The sequence below is a fragment of the Amphimedon queenslandica genome, unplaced genomic scaffold, assembly GCF_000090795.2.
Source record: "Amphimedon queenslandica unplaced genomic scaffold, v1.1 AMPQUscaffold_10888, whole genome shotgun sequence".
NCBI lineage: Eukaryota > Metazoa > Porifera > Demospongiae > Haplosclerida > Niphatidae > Amphimedon > Amphimedon queenslandica.
In genome coordinates, this window is record NW_003548864.1 from 2909 (window position 1) to 4698 (window position 1790).

At 37.4% G+C, this 1790-nt stretch overlaps 1 protein-coding gene across 1 annotated transcript in view; it reads right to left on the reverse strand.

Moving 5' to 3' along the window:
* Positions 1 to 949, reverse strand: part of LOC109589786 (uncharacterized) — a 2154-nt gene extending 1205 nt beyond the window's left edge. The window contains exons 1-3 of the mRNA XM_020005802.1: positions 901 to 949; positions 249 to 503; positions 45 to 194 (exon numbers count right to left, since the gene is read on the reverse strand). Coding sequence (XP_019861361.1) covers positions 45 to 194; positions 249 to 503; positions 901 to 949 — 454 coding nt within the window. The remainder of the gene's footprint in view (positions 1 to 44; positions 195 to 248; positions 504 to 900) is intronic.
* Between the last annotated feature and the right edge of the window lie 841 nt (positions 950 to 1790).

Sequence of the window (1790 nt, forward strand, 5' to 3'; positions counted from 1 at the left end):
GTGATCATCAGATACTGCAATCATTAATTTTCTTAATGTATCACTTAATGTGCCACCACATCTCTCAATCTTTCTTTGTGTATCCTCAGTGACTAATCCTTCTGTATATAACAACTGGATACAACTATCAGTGAGAGATACTTGTGATATTCTATCACTGTAATGCTGCAATATCTGACTAGCAGGATCATCATCTAAAAAAACATACTTTAAACTGTATTTATGTATGTTAACTTTACATGTATTACGGATGAGTGTAGCAGCTGTGTATTGATTCATTCTCTCAAGTGCACTAGCTAATGATTCCCAAGTACGATTATTAGCTGAAGTCAACCACAAGCCCAAGCACTCCAGTAAACACTGAGAAGGATCAGTGAATCTAGCTCTGATGCTTGCCAGGCCAGGATAAGGTAGGTTTAATCCCATTCCTAACTCAAACCAGTCAGCATCAATGAAGTGACTTTCCTTCAAGACATCAGACACCAACTTCATATGACTGATATCTATAATACACACAATCAGTTGGTAATATCACCTACAGTTACTAGACCATACAAAGTAGTCTGGACCCACCACTTCACTAGCTGGTACCAGAATACATGCAATCATTTATAATATCAGTTCCCCTGTCTCTATTAAGAAATTACCTAAACAAAACACTCTTCTACTAGCCATTGATCTGGTGTGGTAGTGCTTGCTTGTTTAAGCTACAAGGAATGCAGGGAATGCAGCTACTCTCATTTGTGTGGGTGTTCGCATGTTGAGGGAGTGGTTAATTTGGTGGGTCCGGTTACAGTTGTTAATGAACTAGAAACACATACACAATGTTAATAATTATTATGTTACACAAGGTTATACACAAGGTTTATGCACGAGGAGTACATAGCGATACTCTATTACCAATGGTACAACTGTATCCAGACTGTCCAGTACAGGCATCTGAAGTCATTTTAGTACTAGTACTACCAGCATGGTTAGAAATAAGAATTATTTTGAGTGAGCAAAATGAGCACCAAATAATATAAATATTCCACTCTTGGTGAGCTAAGAGCACTGGTACTATTATAAGCTGGACTGATTAGTAGCCATTTTAATTGCTGAAGCACATGCACGCACACGTGTTATTATGGGTGATGTTTTTAATAGATCTAATTAATAATTAATAGACTTTAGTTAGTGCACAATTGGCTCACCAAGTAGAACATATTAAAGTAAAATTGTGCTCATTAGGGGAAAATTGGTGCTACATGTATTTAGAGCACTAAAGCACTGTTATTTCCTATCCTGACTACCAGACTCAATTGTAATAGCATGTAGTGTGTATGCTTGAGGGAGAAGTTGTAAATTTGAAGCTAGGAAGCTCAAATGTAATGTTCATGTGCACCCAACGGTAGGTCAGCCAGTGTTTTAGTACTACAGAATTAAGGCGGATTTACAATATGACATTAGGCCAGCATACCGTCAATTTTTAATCAAAAACGTGGGCGATTTGACCTTTTGACGCATGCTTTCCGCTGGAATAGAACCAGATTCTATTCCAGCGTCAACGTAACGTCAGGACTAGCGTAATATTGTAAATCTGCCTTTATGATAATGCTCACTAAATAAAGAAGTAAAGATAATGCTAGTAGAAGTAGAACGATCAGTGGGTCGACAAAACTTGTAAAATCCTTCTTGATCTGCTTCAAGTTTCTCCCTTGAGCAAAATAAAGAATGAGAGTAGTATCAAGTGAAGTGATGGAGGTACATGTAGTACAAAAAAAGGATTACCAGCATTACTACTGTAGTTG